The 20,055-nt window shown below is 42.7% G+C and overlaps 1 protein-coding gene across 1 annotated transcript in view; it reads right to left on the bottom strand.

The window, feature by feature from the left end:
• Positions 1 to 19,566, bottom strand: part of B3GALNT2 (beta-1,3-N-acetylgalactosaminyltransferase 2) — a 47,798-nt gene extending 28,232 nt beyond the window's left edge. The window contains exons 1-4 of the mRNA XM_006895391.1: positions 19,443 to 19,566; positions 14,531 to 14,678; positions 7,704 to 7,804; positions 931 to 1,124 (exon numbers count right to left, since the gene is read on the bottom strand). Of these exons, the coding sequence (XP_006895453.1) occupies positions 931 to 1,124; positions 7,704 to 7,804; positions 14,531 to 14,678; positions 19,443 to 19,554 (555 nt within the window). The 5' untranslated portion in view covers positions 19,555 to 19,566. The remainder of the gene's footprint in view (positions 1 to 930; positions 1,125 to 7,703; positions 7,805 to 14,530; positions 14,679 to 19,442) is intronic.
• Positions 19,567 to 20,055: the final 489 nt, after the last annotated feature.

The following is a 20,055-nucleotide window of genomic DNA, read 5'->3' as shown; positions in this document are numbered from 1 at the left end:
AAACAACTAAATTATGGAATTAACACAACACCTAAAAGAATTCACTAGATGTGCTTAACAGTCTAGACAGATGAATTAATGAACTTGGAGATTAATTAAAATTATTTTAATAAAAAAGGAGAGAGAACACACTGAGAAAAATGAACAACAGTTTCAGGATTCTAGGACAACCCTGAGAGATCTGGGGCAACATACGGAACCCCAGAGGTGGAGAGATGCAAACAAGAAGAGTTTAAGAAATAACAGCTTAAAAATGACCAAATTTGGCCCAAACATGTTTAGACAAATTCAAAAAACATGGCAAAACCACAATTAGTCTAATACAAAGGAAAACCCCCCACATGGATGTATAATACAATCAAAGTACTTAAAAGCAAATATAAAAAGAAAATCTTAAGAGTAGCTGGAAAACCAGATGCTCCCCTGAAGAAGGAAGGGTGATCTCCTCCTGTGCCAATCAGATCCCATTCGATGGTACACAACAAGAAGCAAGCAAGCAAACAAACAAAAGATACACCAGGCACGGAGGCATGAGACACACACAGATCTCCATTCACAGGCATCAAGCGGGAACAGATTCCTAGCTGTCTCTGGAGTGGGTTTGCAGAGGCTTCAAATCACAGGGGAGGAGACCTCCTGCCCGCGCATGCCAACACCCCCCCACCCCCGTGGGTACCTCCTGCCCGCACACACACACACACCCTCACCCACCCCCATGGGTATCTCCTGTCCGCGCACACACACCCCCACCCCCGTGGGTACCTCCTGCCCGCGTGCGCACACCCCCCACCCCGTGGGTACCTCCTGCCCGCGCGCGCACACCCCCCATGCCCGTGGGCACCTCCTGCCGGCGCGCACAAACCCCGCCCACCCCCGTGGGTACCTCCTGCCCGCGAGCACACACACAGACACACCCAGCCCCCTGGGTACCTCCTGCTCGGCCTGGTACAGCCTGACCGTGATGTTCCTCTGGAAGCCGCTGGAGCCCACCTCGTGGAATACTCCCAGGCTGGTGATGACGATTGGATAGAGCACGCGGAAGCTCACGCTGACAACGTGGTCCTCGGAGGGCTCCAAGGCAGCGTCTTCAGGAAGACTGAAGGCCTCGATTTCCTGATTCAGGGCTACGGACCAACGAGAGAGGGGTCCACACAGTACCTACAGAACCACTCATTACACAGCTTTCACAAACGGCAGGAGTTTTTTTTAAATGCTGCAAAATATGGCTGCTTCTATAAAGAAACTTGAATTTTTTAAAAAAATTAATATGGAAGTTTTTAGTTCCATCTGAGCAAACTGATCAGCAGGCTTTCACAGCTTTTTTTTATAAAGCACATGCACACAGATGTAAAAACACCACAGGAGCACAGGAAATGAAAAGGCTGTTGTTGTGTATGGCTGAATGGGAACCAATTCATGGCTGACCCTTCTTGGATTTTTAGAGGCTGTAAATTGCCCAGGAGGGGCCTGCCCATCCTTCTCCCACAGAGCAGCTGGTGCAACAGAAGGTCAATTAGAAGGTATCTATTTGGTAAAGCGGCCCTCTCTGCAAATTACAAAAAAAAAAACAACCAACCTTTTTAAAAATACTCAACCAACAACAACAAAAAATTCCATTTCTTGAAAAAAAAAAAATTCCATTTCTTGTTGTACAACTAAAATATCTATAATTTTTTGGAGCAATTATCCCAGTATGAAGTAACTTAAGTAATTTTCTTAATGTTGATTTTAAAGAAAAGTTACAAGGGGAGCGCTGGTGGCCTAGTGGGAAGAAGCTGTACTGCAATCCCCAAGGTACATGGTTTGAATCCAGCTGGAGAAGGAGGGACAATTTCCTCCTGTACCAGTCAGATCTGATTTGACGGTACATGCACAAAAAATAATAAAATAAAATTTTTTTTAAAAAAAGAACATTTACATAAAAGTTTGTTCACTGTTGCCCATTTTCCTCCCTATTCTGCCACCTAGTTCACTTAAAAAAAAAAAGAAATTAATTCACTGTTGCATAATTTCCTCCCCACTTCAGTCCACTTTGCTATGCATCTCTTATTTATGGACTGTTGTCATACAAATAATGTGTAATCATATATCCCTTTTAAACAGTTCTTTCTTTCATCTTTTCCAATGCAATGTTCATTATTTATCCCCTCTTTTCTCAGTTCCTCCTCAGCCCCCATGTCAGTCCTGTTTTATAACAGTGGTGGTATGCAGTATTTGTCCTTTTGTGACTGAGATATTTCATCCAGGATGTCTTCCAGAGAGTCACCCATGTTGTGTGATATGAGTTCCTTGTTTTTCAGTGTTGCACTGTATTTCACTGTGGGAATATATACCCCAGGTTTTTAATCCATTCATTTGCTGATGGGCAGTTGGGTTGCTTCCATCCCTTTGCTATTGTGAATAATGCAGCAATAAGCATGGGTATGTTTGGGTGGCAGCTCTAGCTTCTTTAGAGTATATTCCTACTAGTGGAATTGCTGGGTCAAATGGTGTTTCTATTTCCAACTTTCTGAGAAAATTACGCACCATCTTTCATAGTGGTTGTACCATTTTACATTCCCACCATCAGTGAATAAGAGTTCCAATCTCTTCACAACCTCGCCAGCATTTAACTTTGCTATTTTTGCTGGGGTGAGATGGTATCTATTCATAGTTATTTTGATTTGCGTCTCTCTAATAGCTAAGGATTTTGAATCTTTCTTCATATGTCTGTTTGCCATCTGAATATCCTCTTTGGTGAAGTGCCTATTTTGTGATTGGATTGTTTATATTTTTCTTGTTGAGGTTCTGGAGCACTCTATATAATTTAGGTATAAGACCCTTATCAGATATGTCACCAACAAATATTTTTTACTTCTTGCCCTGTTGGGAAAGATTTTTGATGTGCATAGGAATTTGGTTCTTAGGCGGTCCCATTCGTCTATTTTATTCTCTCCTGGCTGTAAGTTGAAGTTACTTTAAATAACACTTAACAACTCTCACTGCAAAACATTGAGAACAGAGAAGCCCATGACCCAAAGAGCAGCACTTCTTCCTGGCTGTTTGCAGAGTGGACGCAGAAGGCAAGCCTGGTGACCCAGCACTGCCTGCAGCAGCCACTGATAGATACCCTGCTCCACTCAGCACTGCTTGCCACACAACCTGTGGTTGCCTGGGCTGGCTGCAACTGCAAGTCCAGTCTTCTGGTGCTAAGTCCTGGGTCCCAGCAACTTTACATCTTCACAACTACGTGCTACGGCTATGGTGTCACCTCACTTACAGATAAAGAAAATGACACCCAGTAACTGGTAAAGCAGTTTGTCCAAAATCCCAAAGTACAGCCAGGAATCCAAGCCAGGCATAATGACCCAGTATGTTGTTTTTCCATTCCCTCATGGTCAGATAATATTTTTTATTACCATAAAAAAATCCAGATGGTGCAGGAAAAAGCATCTCATATGATAAAAAAAACCCGAGTCTCACTTAGAGAAATCCAAAATACTCTATCAAGCCTGTGTCTTTTCAAGGAGCAGCCTCCATTTTTTACTGATCACACTGCTCTATTGGTTAACAATGCTTGTACATACCCTCACAAACTTATTTACTATATATACATATTGTTGTGTATACTGTCGAGTCGGAACTGACCCATATCTGATCTTCCGTCAGGTTTTCAGAGGCAGGTTAATCACACTGGAGGACACTGTCCATCTTTCTCCCGCAGGGCAGCAGCTGGTAGACCCAAACTGCATGCCTTCGGGATTAAAGTGCAACTTCCTGGGATAGACCACCAGAGCTCCCCACCACACCACTCTCTAATTTGTTGTAAAGGAAAAACATTCCAAAAGGTTGCAAAAGTCAGTAACATTTGGTCCCCACTAAACTGTGTGAAGGTAAACTGTGTGAAGGGGAAACAATAAGGAAGGGTAAGGCTATTGGAGTAACGCTGGCTGAAGTACTTGATAGCTGCATTTTCTCTTTCTCTCTCTCTCTCACACACGTACAAACATGGAAATGAAACAGGGTTTGCTTTTCCATGCAATTTCTAGAACCAGCCTGTCACAGCAATTGTTTTTCAAGTCTCTTTTAGAACAAGGTGACAACCTAGTTTTACACATGTAAAAATATTTGTAAATACAGGAACAGAGGGTGGTGGTGCTGTTGTTGATTGCCTTCGAGTCGAGCATGACTCATAGCGACCCTATGAACAAATGGCCTGAAGCCCCTCTATAACTATTGACATTTATCAAAGTTCATAGTTTCTGGAGGCAAGTTGTTTAGGAAGTGGATGCCACAAAGCGTGTACGTTTTAAAAAAGATTTTATTGGTTTGCGTTTGTCTAAAACTCATGATCTTATAAGAGTCAGAAAAGAATGTTTTTCTTTGGTCCAACAAAATTATTTCACAAGGAGGTGGTTTACATGCTAGCTTCCCACTCTTAATTATCTCTAAATAAGCTGATTTGAAAACAGAAAAGTGATGGTCTCTAACCCAGCAAGTATGAGCCCAGAAGCTTAAAACGCATGAACATAGGGAAGGATGGGTGGGGTGAAGGGAGAGGAACAGGTGTAGCTGATAAGACATAAAGGATGGCCTTGTAATGAACTGTGTGTGTGAGTGAAAACCAGTTAATACAAAACAAAACAAACCAATCTACAATCTTTAGTAAAATATTAACAATAGACTGGAGTGTTTTAAAGATAAACCTGCACCACAGTATGTAAATAAGATCTTAATAACCACGCAAACCTGGGAAGACTCGAGTCAAAACTCAGTGTTGGTCCATTTAGTTCACTGTTAGTATACAGTGTGTGTGAGATGAAGGGACACTCTCTTCCTGAGCTGTTTACTGCGTCTGGAAACTCACCGCAGGGTCAGATATAGATTGGTTCCAAGTAGAAGGTGCATAACATACAGATTGGGGGGGGGATCTCCAAAACAAACAGAAAGGGCTCAATCAAACACCCCACAGATAAAAATCTCAAATTCATAAAAGGTTAAACAGTCTTTTCTAAGATCAAAGGAATGTTGCCAGGTAAGTAGATCCACCCTCCTCTAGGAAAAGCTCCAGACTTTCTTAGAAATGCTGTTTCCATTGTATTTAGATCACAGGCTTTAGAGCTCACCAAAGCCTTAAGAAAGAAAAAGAGCACTGAAAGTGAACCCCTTGTGTCAGCAACTATTCATTTAACCAAGCAAATGCAAACTTGCAGTCCCCTGAAACAAGGTTTGCTCGTTAGAGGAAGTACCTACATTTTCTTAAAAAAGCCACAAGCTACTCTCATGCCCAGGCAGGATCTGTTGATATCACAACCAAATGGAAAAGCACACCCAGGAAAGGGGAGTCCCAAAATGCTTTAAATAGAAGTTTGTTCTTCCAAAAATATGATGCCTGTGTGCCACAGTAGGACAAAAGTAGCTGTGGTGCCTTGTAAAAAGTCTCACAGACCCAGCTTTACAATTAAAAACTGGTTGGCTCTCACCTGATAAGAGTGGAGACAGACCTTAACAATGGAGCCAATCAGCACACAGCTTCTTCTGGTCAATCAGATGCTGAGGGTTTCTTTTCTTTTCCCAACCCTATGGTACACTGATGCTATTAAATTAACCACTGAAGATACTCCTGTTACCAGGCAACTTAGGTGTTCTAATCACCCACACACAAGAGAAAAGATGAGCTGTTAACCACCAGAAATGTCACAAAGCAGAAGAGCTGGTAAAACCTTGAGGGTCACCTGGTTAAGGGAACCTTGTGTGCTGCTTCAAGGCAATGTGCAAACATACCCCGGTCATCCTCAGAACACCATGGAAAGCCCAAGTTTGATGAGCCTTTCAGGATTTGAGAAAATACCTTCTACTCCACTCGGCATATAGTTTAAAGTCACTCTACTGACTAGAAAAGAGTGCATCTCTTTAGACAAGAGCAAGAACAGAAAGCTGTCAGGAAACGTGACAACTCTGCTTCTTAAGCACAAAATGTAAAGACAGTAGCTAGAACTGAGTGAGCAGCTGTAAAAGGTATTTAAAGAGTACATGTGAGCCCTGGAGTGAAGGAGAAAGATAAAACTGGTTGTTGTTGCTATGTGCTGTCGAATAGACTGCAACTCATAGCTACCCTATATGTACAGCAGCTCTGAACCTTGTCCTATCCTGAGGCAGTCTCACTGACTCCAACACACCTGCCATCATTCATTCTAGGGTCTTCCTCTCTTGAGTTGTCACTCCACCCTTCCAAACATTATGTCCTTGCCAAAGATTGGTACCTTCTGGCAACATGTTCAAAGTATGTGAGATGGAGTTTCAAAATCCTTTTCTCCAAGGAGCAGCTTGGTTTCACCCTCCCCAACACAGATCTGTTTGTTCTCTTGGCAGTCCACTGTTTGTTCAATACCACAACTCAAAGGTATCCACTCTTACGTCATCCTTAGTCCAGATCCCTGATCTATACCAAGTAATTGTAAAGACAATGGCCGAGATCAGGTGCACCTTAGTCTCTAGACTGATGTCATCGCTCAATAACTCTTTAGAGACGTCCTTGACAGCAAATTTTCCTAATACAATTCATCTTTTGACTTCCTGACTGCTGGTGCCTAGAGTGTTGATTGTGGAGCCGAATGAGGAAATTGTTAACATCATCACTCTCTTCTCCATCTATCATGGTACTCAGTTCTTTTAAAGGCAAAATAAAAAAGTTTTCTTTTAAAGATACTTTTCTGGTTGTGCCAGAAAGAAAGATAGTAATAACTATACATGAAAATATGTAGCAAGCTGTAGAAAGTGTATTAGGAAGTAATTATCATTTGCCTTAGCTTGTGAGTCCAGCAGAAAAGTTCAGAAAGAAAATGTATCGCCTTTAAAAGAAGTGAAGACAAGTGGACCAAGTACAATGTTCCTACTGGTGTGAGCGACACACACATCTATTGCTGGGGAGTCCTGACGGCACGCAGAGTCCAGACAGGTAGCAAGTGATGCTGACTTTTAGTCAAACCAAGGCCCACTTCAAGAATTAATAACCCCTCACATCCAAAACCCCTCACAGAGCACAGAGTATGGAATCTCTCAGAGGGAGGGAGGAAACTGGGGTTCATCCTGGGACTAGAGCCCTAAACTCTTGGCTTTCTTCTCTATGCCTCAAAGCTATCAATTGCTGACTCCTGGGGTTTGTACCTTCCAAGTGATATGATTCCTAGTTTCTATGGAAACCAAAGACTTGGGCAGCCCAGTTCAAACCCAGTAGGTTTCCAAAGCATGCTCAGAAACTACCTGTGACCAAGAGTTAGACTTTGTCTGAAGTTACACTCTGAGCTGAGACCCACACTCAGAAGCACTAACTGCTGCATGTGCAGCCAGTTAACCATAATCTCCCTGGAGAGCCAGTGCTGAAACCACCTCCTTCCATGACCAAAAACGATGCCCATGAAATGCACAGAGTCTATTAAATTATCTACAAATTAGAGATACATTCTGCTGAAGACTCTCTACAGATACATTGAGTTATAAGAGAATAGGCTAAAAAGGGAGAAAGAAAAATTTTGAGGAAAGGTGTGTTTTAGTCTGTTACAGGCAATCACTTCCCGTGTGACATATTGCCTTTGAAAATGGGCTGGAGGGTAAGCTGAGTAGGTCCCAACCTGCAGGTACACAACATCATTCAACTCTGAGTAACCCTCCCTCACCCTCAACACCACATGCAGCGTGTGAGGCCAAGGAGCTGGAAGCCTTACCTGGGTTGGTGATGTTGAGAAGTCTGCAGGAGTAAGGATCCTCCCTGTCCTCCACAGGCACCTCGCAGCCATGAGCACCTATGATGAACTTGACAAGCACACTGAGATGGGCAGAGGGGTTAGCGTCAGTGCCATACCTTCGCCTGTGCATACATGCATATACATGCATGATTCCACATACCCACATTAGAGCTCTGAACACAAGTATCTCTCAGAACTCATTCTCTAACTTAACCCTTCTAGTCTAGCAAAAAGTGAATGAGCAAACTAAAGATGTTAATTACTCAGTGATGTGTATGTTAAGTCCTCTAACCCAATACTGTATCGGAGCAAGTCTGACTGCTCGCCCTGGCTACCAGAAACACCCACACAGTTTCAAAGTGGAGTGAAATGTCTCATGTTTAAGTCTACAGACATCATCTTTACCTACAATCTCCCTTACCTGATTTCATCTCAAGGTGAGTTTTTCTATCCATGAGGAGTTTCCCTCTTTTCCTAGACTTGACTTCACTACTTATTCCTTTGAGCCACAACTTTTCCAATACACATTACAAACACGAAGTTCTAATGTTAAGTTCTGGTTACCTACCATCTTTGTCCCTATCATTTCTTTACACTGAGATCCTACAAGATCCACTAAAATTGTAGGCTCACCTTCCTACTCATCTGACAAGAGAAATTTTAGCTCCCACAGCAACTACCTTTCATTGCAACATCACCATCTTTGTAATCAATGACCCACTGCAAATTCAGTAGAGACTCTTCACCCAGCCCTGCTGATTCACTCCTCTGTGGCTCTATGCCGCTGCCTAGGGGCAGCCCGTCACTTCTTTACTGGAGGCTCAGCCTGCCTCCCTGGCTAGTGAAGGTGGGTACTCTTCCCAGTTCTTCCTACTCCAGTTCCTTCACTTCCTGCCCTCAACAAGCACCTACATGTTTCCTAAATGAGTATCTTTCTTTTAGACCTAACTTGTAAGTAAAAGACATAGAAATCCATCGGTCATTTACCAAATCAAAGATACGTAAAGATAAGTTTATGATCCACAGGAGTTGTGTGCTTTAATCCCATTACAACTAATTTACAGGAGCCAACTAATATGTTTTCAGTTTGTGAACTAGTGAAACACGAGTATTATTAAAAGTGAGATTGTGTAAACTGTGTGAGAGACAGTGGACGGGCTCAGGATCGAGCAGAGTTCAGAGATGTTGTGTACAGGGTTGCTGTGAGTTGCAGGTGACTCGATGACACTTAACAACAACAACTGACAACTAATTGCATTATGATAAAAACAATAGAAATTAATGTCCAAAATGAATAATGTCATAATTGCCTTCCTGTTGTTGTCATTATCTTATTACATTTTGGTATGATTTTACTCGTGAGGTACCCGGTGGTGTCACACTGATTACATGCTCTCGGTCACAGTGGACACAGTACACCTGGAAACTGACCAGTGCCCCAGATGAGGGCTTATTCTACTGATTGTCCAGATATAGGGAGGCAATAGAGAAAATGCAAATAGGCAGAGGAAACGTCTAAAAAAGTATGATGTGTCTGTTGCTATTACATTATAAATAGTATAAAAAGTAAAGCAATCTTCTTCCAGTGACTGAAGCTATTATTAATTCAGCAAAAAGGTCACATCATGGGCTCAGGGTAAAGTTCTGACATAGATCTCAATGCCACTCTAGACTTACTCTTTATCACAGAAGAAACAATTATGTCAACACTAGGCTTTTATCTGTTGCAACCATAATTAAGTGACATATCAAAATTTGGCAAATTAAAGCATTGACTCATAAGAATTAAATGGCTATGTAGAATTTACAATAGAGTACAGCATATATAATTTGTCACCGGTGCCCTACACACCTTCTTTATCAGTGAAATTTATCATAAACATACACATGTATATAATTAAACTCTCTCTCAGAACCCCAGCTGGTAAGTATTTATGAGCACAGGTATGACAAACACGGCATATCCACAGAGCTTTCCCCACAAAACTGGCTCTTCCTATTTAGAATCCTTTTAAAAAAATTATTTCATTACTATCCAAGTCAGCAAGCTAGCAGTCATCCTAGCCAATTCTTCCTTCTCCCACTCAATTATCTTCTCCTCTTAGAAAATGACATTGGTGCTCGCTTCGGCAGCACATATACTAAAAATTGGAATGATACAGAGACGATTAGCATGGCCCCTGCGCAAGGATGACACGCAAATTCGTGAAGCGTTCCATATTTTCGACCCTGAAATGAACCAGTCTGTAACGAAGGCTAACTCCTAACTCCTTTCACCTACAAATTTCGTCTTTGGATACAAAGCTAAGTGGATAGTCCTTACCGAGGGACTGTTTAAAAAGAGGCAGGGAGAAGAAAAAAAAAAAAAAGAAAATGACATTGGAGTTGGGCTCTTTAGTCCTTGTCTACACAGATCTTATTCTTCCATTTAGTCCTCAGTCCACCTGTTCTATGAGACCTGGTCACTACCTCTGATAAGTCTAGCCCTGCCCTCTGTCTGCTCCCCTTCTTCCTTTCCTCTTCTCCCTGTATCTGTCTCTCTCTGCCCCTCTGACCTAAGAAGAATGGATGCCTTTGAATTGTGGTGGTGGAGAAGAATGCTAAAAATCCCATGGATGACTGCCAGATCAACAAACAAGTCTATCTTGGAGAAAATGCAGCCAGACTGCTCCTTAGAGGCAAGGATGGTGAAAACTTTAACTCACATACTTAAGACATGTTGTCAGGATGGGTCAGTCCTTGGATAAAGACATCATGCTTAGAAAGGTGAAGAGGCAGAGAGGAAGACCTTCAAGGAGATGGACTAACAGTGACTGATTCCAACAGTGGACATACACACAGAGAACAGGTGTGGACAAATTAATCTGAAAGGATCACTCTGGCTGCTGAATGGAAAAACGAAATGTCAAGAGTTAGAGGAAGCAGGCAATTCAGCTAAGGTGGCTTCTGTAAAAATCCAGGGGACAGAAGCAGTAAAGGGTGTGAGGTGTCAAATTCCAGACATGATCTAAAGGTAGCACCAAGAAGATGCGTGGATGATGGATTGGAGGTGGGTGTGGGAGAACAACAGGAGCCACGGTGCCCACAAGATTCTGTCTGAGGGTCACCATCTTCCAGGAAGGAAAGAGTTCAGGGCACTGGGGTTGTGGAGGTTGTGTGTTTCAGAGGCTTTTCTGCATTTGCTGGTAAATGATCATGGCGAAGGAAACCTGTCTTGAAAAGACATTGAAAGCCACTCTGGGAAAGACAGGAAATCCATACCAGTGTTCATTACTGTTGACAAGAAAATTAGCTCTGCAATAGTGCACACACTCAGTTAGCAAAGCACCGGTTTAATGCAATCCAGAGAGACACCTCCCGGCTTATCACCTGAGTGTCTTCACTTAACTAAGTTTAACTTCCAAGCATCTCTTCTCTAACTTATCACTACATACTAGGCCATTATAAAGACCAAAAATGCTTGTTAGAAGACACTCTGAAAGATGCTCTTGAATATAGAGAAGTTAAAGTAAAAGGGAAGAAATGATGAAATAACATAACACAACACAAGATTTTAAAGGGCAGCTCAAGAAGATGAAGCAAAGTATTATAAGGAAATGTGCAGACTTGGAGTCAGAAAACCAAAGGAAAGAACACACTCAGCATTTCTCAAAATGAAAGACCTGAAGAACAAACTCAAGCCTTGGTGCAACACCAATGGATTCTATGGGCAGAAAACGTTTCATGTAGATGGGAGGAGCATGCAGTCACTGTACTGAAAGGAACTGGTTGACACTGAACCATTTTAGGAAGCAGCATATGACCGAGAACCAACAGTATGAAAGGAAGAAAGACAAGCTACACTGAAGGTACTGGCAGAAAGCAGACTACAGGAATTGACAGAATACCACCGGAGGTGTTTCAGCAAAGAGACGCAGGCCCAGGCAAGCACACTAGTCTATGTCATGAAATCTGAAGACTGTTTTCTGGCCAACAGACTGGAAGAGATCCATATTTATTCTCATTTCAGAAAATGGTGATCCAACAGAGTGCAGAGGTTACTGAACAACAGCAATAACATTACAAGTAAGATCTTACAAAAGAGTTCAAAATTTGCTGGAACAGTAACATAGACAGAGAACTACTGGAAATTCGAGCTAGGTTCAGAAGAGGCCATGGAACGAGGGATATTACTGCTGATTATCTGATGGACTGTAACTGCAAGCAGAGAATATCAGAAGGTTTTTATTTGTGTTTTATTGATGATGTACTTGACTATGTGGAACATAATAAATTATGGATCTCACTGAGTATAGATACCTATTCAATCTGTATGTTGAAAAAAATCATTCAAGAAGCCGGACTATATAAAGAAGAATGTGACATCAAGATTGGAAGAACACTTATCAAGAACCTAGGTTATATAAATGATGCAAGCTTGCTTACATAAAAAGGTTCTGAAACACTTGCTGTAGAAAGTTAAATATGGATTACGTCTCAAAATCAAGAATATAAAACTCCTCACCACTGTGTCAACAGTCAATGTCATTACAGAGAAGACATTAAGGTTGTCAATGATTTAATTGTACGTGGATCCCCAATCAACACTATGGGAGCAGGAGCCAAGAAATGGAAAGTCATGCTGCACCAGGCAAGTCTGCTGTCAAGGAACTCTCCAAAGTGCTGAGGAGCAACAATGTTAGTTAAAAGACCAAGATGCCCCTGGGCCAAGCCCTGGCATTTTCCTATTCCTTTGTACGCATGTGAAAGTTGGCTCATGAACAAAGAAGACCAAAGAAGTGATGCCTCTGAATTGGTGTTGACACAGACTTCTAAAAGAACAAGTAGGTCTGTACTGGAGGAAGTGAAACTAGGATGCCACTCAGAGGCAATGATGGCAGGACTTCATCTCACATACTCTGGAGATGCTGTCAGCTGGGGCCAACGTCTGGAAATATTGTGCTTGGAAAGTGGGAAGGGCAGAGGAGAGGAAAACACTTAATGAGATGGACTGCCACACTGGACTTGAGCATGGCAGAAATGGGGAGGATGGTACAGGACAGAGCAAGGCTTGATGTGTTCACAGAGTCACTATGTGTCCTGGTAGACTTAATGGCAGCCAAAACCACCACACCTAAGCTTTAGAAGCTCCTTAAGAGGAAACAGACCTCGGCTCCTGACCAGATATCAGGTCCTCTAATTCCGATGGGAGCTGTGCTACCAAAGTCAGGAGGGAGAGTGAGCGAGGTGTATTAAAATAATCATGCAGCTGGGAAAACCCAACAAAACAACCCTACATCAACAAAATAAAAATTCAGTGCATCAATGTGAACTCAAATCTTGGCAAATTTTGGAATAAATGCTTTTTAGAATTGCTACTCTTATTAACAGAGAGCTACCAGAAGTCCAGGATTGGTTTTAGAAGGGGTCGTGGTACTAGAGATATTGTAGCTGATGTTAGATGAATCTTGGCTGAAAGCAGGGAATACCAGAGGAATGTCTATCTGTGTTTCATTGGCTATATAAAGGCATTTGACTGTGTAGATCATAACAAACTATGGCTGACTCTGAGAAGAATGAGAGTCCCAGAACACTTGATCGTTCTAATGCGAAACTTATACTTGGACCAGGAGGCAGTCGTCAGAACAGAGCAAGGGCACACTGCATGGTTCAAAATTGGGAAGGGCGTACGCCAGGGATGCATCCTATCTCCATACCTTTTCAACATATATGCAGAACAGATCATCCGGGAGGCTGGGCTCTATGAGGAGAAATGTGGGGTCAAGATTGGTGGACGATTTACCAACAATCTGCGTTATGCGGATGACACAACTCTGCTTGCTGAAACTGAAGAGGACCTGAAGCGCCTACTGCAGAGCGTCAAGGACTGCAGCCTACAATATGGATTGAGGCTCAATGTCAAGAAGACAAAGATTCTCACCAATGGACCAATTGGCAGCATCAGGATGGATGGTGAAGAGATTGAGATTGTACACAGCTTTAGTTTGCTTGGCTCCATAGTCAACAGTCTTGGCACCAGCAGCCAGGAAATTAAAAGGCGCATTGCCATGGGAAAGTCTGCTGTTAGGGACCTCTCCAAAGTACTGAAGAGCAACGGTGTCTCTCTGGAGACTAAGGTGCGTCTGATACAGGCCATGGTCTTCACAATCACTTGTTATGCATCAGAGAGTTGGACAATGACCAAGGAGGATAGAAGGAGAATTGATGCCTTTGAGCTGTGGTGCTGGAGAAGAGTATTGAGAATATCATGGACTGCTAGGAAAACAAACAGATTTGTCCTGGAAAGGGTTAAACCGGGTGGCTCCTTGGAGGCAAGGATTCTGAGGCTCCGTCTAACATACTTTGGACATGTTGTGAGGAGAGACCGGTCCTTAGAGAGGGACATCATGCTTGGGAGGGTGGAGGGACGGTGCAGGAGAGGAAGGCCCTCTATGAGGTGGATTGAGTCAGTGACTGGGATAATTGGGATGGGAGTGTTGGAGACAGTGCGATTGACACAGGACAGAGCAGAGTTTAGGGCTGTTGTACATAGGGTCGCTATGAGTCGCAGGTGACTCAACGGCACAAAACAACAACTCTTAAAAAAACAAAACAAACAACAAATCTAAATATAAATACTAGGTATGTTAATCAGTAAATATAGTTTCTGCTTTTTGGCTTAAAACTTTGGTTAAATTTACTTTGTGGCTTAACTATAAGGAAGAAATACAAAATACCCATTTCTTCTACTGATCTGACTATCTAAGATAAGGCTTTGCTTAATTCCTGTTGCAGGAGATCAGGCAAGGTCGAATCAGGACACATACCGTTGACTTAATGTCGCATGCTGTCTCAGATGCTTCAGCCAGGTGCTTCGTATTACACTGCGGAGTTCATGGTTATTGCGTGCTGACAACACGCCAACCACCACGTCATAGTGATGCGATTTCAACTGAGGAACTAAGGCCAACTGATCTAGAAATGAGCAAGAGAAATTAAAAGTCATTTCTCAACTACTCTAAGTTCAATATATAACATCCCAAAGTTTATTATCAAATAAGGCATATGTATAATAATACATTTGTGAAAATGAACACCAATAAATATCATTATCCAAAAGCAATAATGGCACTGGCATTCTGTTGTAGCCTTTAATTTTTCTATGAATTATGTATATGTTCAAGAAGACATCATTACATAACTTCTTCAAAACCTTAAAAATATCTGAGATAAGATTCAGTCTGGAAATGCAGAGTGTAGAATGGTAGGGTACAAAGGTCAGGCTTCCACTAGAATCCTGGCTCTTCACGTTAAAGTTATTTAAATTCTTGAGCCTCAGTTTCCTTAACTACAAAATGGGCATAAAAGCTCAGAGAGTTGTAAAACTTAAACAAAAAATGTGTATAAAGGTCCTGTTTGGGTACTGGGCACATGGTCAACTCATTGCCATCAAGTGGGAACTAACTTACAGCTGACCTGCAGAGGTGCTGGTGAATTTAAAGCGCCTGGGCTGGCTGCACAACTCCTTCCTCACTAGGCCACCAGAGCACCCTGTGCACATAGACAGCACTCAATACTTGAAAATGAACAACAATGAAAATGCGCTTTGTGAAAATGTAAACTCATTGCTATGGGGCTGGAACGGTAAGGCACAAAGCAGCCGCGTGCCCGTCTCTCTCCTGTGGAGCACCAGAACTGCCTGAGAAGCGTGCCCTCTGGGCTAGCAGTGCCAGTTATTACGATGACTAAAGCACACAGCTCCCTGTCAGGGGACAGTCTACAATCATGTGAGTAACTAAAGCCGGGTGATGAAGTCAGAGGACTCCCAGGCTGGAAAGTATCACAATTCTTATACATGCCACTAAATTCTAGAGCCGGCAAACTTATCTCCTACCTATCTATTTTAAGGAGTAGTGAGAAGAAACATGATTTTATTTTTTAAATTGAAATGACTGTAACATGGCCTATTGAGTAGGATTATATTTTTATTTTTATAACTTGTTCATACAAACATGTCAGAAGGGAAAGATTTTTTGCCTTTACTTTTTCCTCACCAGCTTTAAAGCTTGAGAGCAATAAACTTATAAATAGTTCCAAAGAAGGATCCATTTCATCTCTTTCTCCAGGGGTGGAACTGGCCCAAACGTTTTCAAAAATAAATCGCAGAAGGACAGAGATCTCTACACGAAACACAATGCTTTACATGCCATGAATCTAGGTATTCAGTTGGGGGAAACTCCCAAAAACATACTGATAACTTTTCAAAGACTAATTAAAAATAAAATCTGGGGACAGAATTATGTTAATGAGATCATTTTAAGGCTACTGTAAGTATAAAAGTACATGAATTTTGGTATAATAAGCCATGAACACTTAATTTTTTTTAAAAAAAAACACTACAATGTAAAATACTTCATTAGTAAATTTTCAATATTGATTAGATGGTCAAATTATAACATTTTAGATATATTATGTTAAATATGTTGTTGTTAATATGCTGTAGAATCGCAGACGACCCATAGCGACCTATGAACAAAAAAGTATTGAATACAAAATTTTCATCTTATCTAACCAAAGTTTTCAATCAAGTTTAATTAAATGTTTCAAACTTTTATATTATAAATATAGTTCCTATTATGCTTCTATTGGATAGCACAGGAGAAAAAAGGTGTTCTGGTAGCACAGAGATTTCTGTGTTGCCCTGTTCACTGAAAGGTCAGTGGTTCAAATTCACCAGCTGTTACAAGGGAGAAAGATAGGCAGTCTCTTCCTATAACTATTTAAAGTCACAGTAACCCAATGTAGTAAAAATCAACACCATGTCAGTGTTTTTTGTTTTATCCTGTAGCTACTAACTTTCAACTTTACATTATCAACCATGTCCAGGGAGGCCTAGATTACAAATAAATTCTTTTCCTAAATCTAACTTAAGCTGAATTTGTACATTCAGTCAAAAGAGTCTGTATTTAATGTCAGTCAAATGCTTAACTTAATATATGACAATGTAGCTTTCTAAAGATAAAAAAATTAAATACTTTTAGTTTAGTAAAACATCATTAATAACATCATTAACATAGCAAGACTCCACTACATCTAACAACAGATTAACAAATAAGTTGGTCCGCACATTGTTTAAAAAATTCTTGGCTCAGGGATATTTCTTCTCAGATATAAAACCATACGAAACTAGGGAACTATGTCAATAATAGATTTGCTTTGGGTAGAATCAATGATGTGATTGTATCACTTCTCTTTTTCATAAGGAAGTAACAAGAATGAGTAATCTGACAGTTCTGACCATTATCCTACAGCCAACAAGCTGTATTACCTCAGTTAATTTGTGTTTCAATTTCTGTATTGAAGAAAATAATTTGAAAAGATGTCTTCAAATACTCGTCTGCCTGAAAGCATCTTTCCAAAAGTGTAAAAAAGCATAGATGTAACTAAAATACTTCACTTATTTGACCTCATTAAAACACACAAAGTTGCTTCACAAGTGAATTTTTAAAATAACTCAAACACCTTTCAAGTGCCAAATACTACTGTTATTTCTGCTGCATGACCAAATACGTGTTTTTTAAAAAACATCATGTGGAGCATCCTCTAACCAGCTACACAACGATAGAAAACTAACCCCCAATGAATCTGAAATTTGGGAATTACTAATTTACTGTAAAACTGACGATGTGCGTGCTCGCTTCGACAGCACATATACATACTATGGGACAATACAGAGTAGATTAGCATGGCCCCTGCGCAAGGATGACACGAAAATTCGTGAAGTGTTCCATATTTAAAAAAAAACACCAACCAACAACAACAAAAAAACCCTGATGATGTGCATGAACTCTCCTCCACTTTTTCAGAGACTTTCAAGAATGAGTAACCAGACAATTCAATCTAAACATTCGAATCAAGAAAATGACTCAAATTCACCACCAAGAACTTCAATCTATTACTTCCTCACCGTATTCCTAGCTTCAGTTTAGACGTAGTGATGTTCCATATCTCAACCATATCCTGAACTAGTTTCTCCGGACTTTTCTAAATTATTGCCAAACTAGGTTTTTCTGTATGTAAGTCACAAATATAAGGAGATGGCACGCGGCAAATCTCCTGGATTATGGCTGTAAATGACTTCTGGATCTTATTCTACCTGTCCATCACTGACAATCTTCCTAGCTCCTTTCTCTAATCCATGTCCAAGCTGCTTTCTGCCAAACTACTTCACAGGCATTTCCTTTTTATTACAAAGTACACAACAAATTCTGGTATTATAGAAAACGACTTCCAAATACTCCAGAAGCCCTGGTGGCAGTGGTTAGAGAATTTGGTTGCCAGTCAAAAGGGTGATGGTTCAAATCTACTAGCAAGCTCATTGAAGGAAATAATAACTTTTCTCTTATGCAGAACTTATCATGATAGTATGGGAACCTGTCCACTGAGAATGGCCATCCAAAAGCTTACTAAACATTGAAGAAGGCTGACTTAAAAACTACTTTCAAAATATGTTTTAGAGAGTGTTGAAAATGTTCACCCTTGTATGCATGTCTTCAGATGAAATCAGTCACAAGTGGGTGGTTGGCAGGTGTGAACAGCTGACCTGAACCCTGTCCTATCCTGTGCCATCCTCACCATCTTGCTCCAACCCTCCACCTTCCCCAGCATGATGTCTTTCTCCAAGGACTGGAGCTCCTGCCAATATGCCCACTGTATGTGTGATGGAGTTTCACCATCTTCACCTCTAAAGCACACCCTGATTGCACGACCTCCAAGACAGATTTGTTTGTTCTTTTGAGAGTTCATGATAATATCAATACTCTTCATCAGCACCACAATTTTTTTTAAAAAAACAAATCTATATTATCTTTGTACTTAAGTTGTAAATGATGATGCCAATGGGGTTATTGTGAAGATTCAGTTAGTAAAACACCAAGACGTAGAAATAGGGAGAAACATTTATAATGAGGCAAGCAAACAAATGAATCCATAAAGTCAGCCATCATATACACATGACAGCCATGCACCATCTCCTGCCTGGACCTGGTTAACAGACTGACAGCGCACCATTATAAGAGCAAAGTTATTTTCTAGGAGCAAAACGCAGGCGCCTTGCAAAACACGCGCAAACATTACCCACAGAACCCTGGCTGCACGGGAGCCACAGAAGGGTGACTTGCGGGTAAGTGCGAGGACACAGGATCGCTCTGGCCAGGGCACTAGGTTCCCCGCCCCCCGCCCCCCAACCGGGTTAGGTGCAACTGGGAGTGTCGGGGAGCAGGGACACAGCAGGAAACACGCCCCCAAGTTGGACTGGTTTGGACGTTTCCAGGATGAAAAGAATTATTTGTCCCTGCGGTAGTGTCCTTTTTCTTCTTCCAGAAATTTCTGGAGAACTTGCGTGGCAGGAAGCGCCGCGCAAGGAACCCACAGAGAAGATCCCGAATCTGGGAGCTTGGAACACAGAACACAACCCCTCACAGCGCAGATCGTGGATCCCAGAGTGCGAAGCCCAGAGCCTGGAGTAGGGAGTGTAGATTCCAGAGCTGGGAGCGCAGAACGCAGACCCCACAGCGCGGATCCCAGAACTGGGAGCGCAGAACGCAGACTCCACAGCGCAGATCCTGGATCCCAGAGCTGGGAGCAGAGAACCCGGAGTGCAGAGTACGGAGCTCAGAGTCTGGGTCCCGAGCGCGCTAGCGAACCCCCGTCTCCCGGTGCCGGCCTGCGTTCTCTCACCTGCGGGGCCCGGCCCCGGGGAGCCGGCGGGCGGCTGGGAGCGTAGCCGCCACCAGAGGTGCAGCGCGGCCCCGAGCACACACGGGCACAGCAACACCAGCCAGTTTCGCATTGGCCGCCCCCGCCGGCTCCACGTCGCGCCCACGCCGGGCTGTCTCGGGTCCGACTTCTGAGAGTGGGGACCCTGGCCTGGGGCGCGGCTAACGCTCGCGGAACCCTCCTCGCACGCCCACCCCGGCCCGGGCGGTGAGCGCTTCTTCCAGCCCTACTTTCTCAGAGGCGGGCGGTGGCTCGTGGCAGAGCCCCGCCCTCTCTGCTCAGCCGCCCCCCCCCCCGCCCGCCCTCGCCCCGCCCCACCCCGCCCCTTCCCCCACGTTCCCTTTCGCGTCCGCTCCCGCACTAGCCTCCTGCCGGGATCTGAAGTCCTCCTCTCAGGCCTGGCAGGGGGCGCACCGGGGATCTGTCAGTCCGAAAACTACATTTCCCATAATGTCATTCCGCTTGCTTCCGTCATCCAGCAATGGCGAAGGTGAAGCGCGACGGCCCTTAAGGAGCATGCGCAATTCCCCTCCTTACCTATTGCCCTCTAAGGGCGGAGGAGACGCCGCGGCAT

This window comes from Elephantulus edwardii, unplaced genomic scaffold (assembly GCF_000299155.1).
Source record: "Elephantulus edwardii isolate Elephantulus edwardi_28Jun2011 unplaced genomic scaffold, EleEdw1.0 scaffold00166, whole genome shotgun sequence".
Classification (NCBI taxonomy): Eukaryota; Metazoa; Chordata; class Mammalia; order Macroscelidea; family Macroscelididae; genus Elephantulus; species Elephantulus edwardii.
This window is presented reverse-complemented; position numbering and strand designations above follow the sequence as displayed.